At 43.6% G+C, this 1377-nt stretch overlaps 1 protein-coding gene across 1 annotated transcript in view; it reads left to right on the forward strand.

Annotated features, from left to right (window-relative positions):
- The window catches only part of Mex3c (mex-3 RNA binding family member C), a gene marked incomplete at its 3' end in the record, with an annotated part of 20562 nt that extends 19185 nt beyond the window's left edge, over window positions 1-1377 (forward strand). The window contains exon 2 of the mRNA XM_031366252.1: window positions 590-1377. Within this exon, the coding sequence (XP_031222112.1) occupies window positions 590-1377 (788 nt within the window). The remainder of the gene's footprint in view (window positions 1-589) is intronic.

The following is a 1377-nucleotide window of genomic DNA, read 5'->3' on the forward strand; positions in this document are numbered from 1 at the left end:
TTAGCAGACATGGTCTTCCACCTCTCTGAGCACTTCTTGGAGAACTCTGAGAAGTTGACAGAAGCATCAGGTGCTTCTTGTGCTCCTCCCGGCTGGTTTGTACAAAGAATGCATATGAGCTCATTTTGCCTCTTGGCTTCTTAGGATCTCCTTTGCCCATGTTTAGTTGATTTTCCTCTGTGAGGCACAGAGTCACCCAGTGCCTGTCCGGCTCTCGCTTGCCCCTACGCTGTCTCTATGGAGCTCAGTATACTGCAATGGCTGTCTACTGTTAAGTTTTATTATAAAGAAACAATTAGCCAGGCTGGAGAGATGGCTCAGCGTTTAAGAGTACTGACTGCTCTTCCTGAGGTCTGAGTTCAAATCCCAGCAACCACATGGTGGCTCACAACCATCTGTAATGAGATCTGATTCCCTCTTCTGGTATGTCTGAAGACAGCTGCAGTGTACATAAAATAAATAAGTCTTTTAAAAAAGAAAGAAAAAAAATTAACTAATAAACTAAAGAGCATTTATAGAACTTTTCTTAGTTTGCCTTTACAAATATTTTTAAAATAGATGCTGATTCTGAAATGTTTTCTTTTAACAGGTTGTAAAATTAAAGCACTGAGAGCCAAGACAAATACATACATCAAGACGCCTGTCCGTGGTGAGGAACCCATTTTTGTTGTCACTGGACGGAAAGAAGATGTTGCCATGGCCAAAAGAGAGATCCTCTCGGCTGCAGAGCACTTCTCTATGATCCGTGCATCTCGAAACAAAAATGGCCCTGCGCTGGGAGGGTTATCGTGTAGTCCTAATCTGCCTGGTCAAACCACAGTCCAAGTCAGGGTCCCCTATCGTGTGGTAGGGCTAGTGGTTGGACCAAAAGGAGCAACAATTAAGAGAATTCAGCAACAGACCCACACATACATAGTTACTCCAAGCAGAGATAAGGAGCCAGTCTTTGAAGTCACAGGGATGCCCGAAAATGTTGATCGAGCACGAGAAGAAATAGAAATGCATATTGCCATGCGTACAGGGAACTACATAGAGCTCAATGAAGAAAACGATTTCCATTATAATGGTACTGATGTGAGCTTTGAAGGTGGCACTCTTGGCTCTGCATGGCTCTCTTCCAATCCAGTTCCTCCAAGCCGAGCAAGGATGATGTCCAACTATCGAAATGATAGTTCTAGTTCTCTAGGAAGTGGTTCCACTGATTCCTATTTTGGAAGCAATAGGCTAGCTGACTTTAGTCCCACAAGCCCGTTTAGCACAGGAAACTTTTGGTTTGGAGATACACTACCATCTGTAGGCTCAGAAGATGTTGCAGTAGACTCTCCTGCCTTTGACTCTTTACCAACATCTGCTCAAACTATCTGGACTCCATTTGAA

The sequence above is a fragment of the Mastomys coucha genome, unplaced genomic scaffold, assembly GCF_008632895.1.
Source record: "Mastomys coucha isolate ucsf_1 unplaced genomic scaffold, UCSF_Mcou_1 pScaffold13, whole genome shotgun sequence".
NCBI classification, from domain to species: Eukaryota; Metazoa; Chordata; class Mammalia; order Rodentia; family Muridae; genus Mastomys; species Mastomys coucha.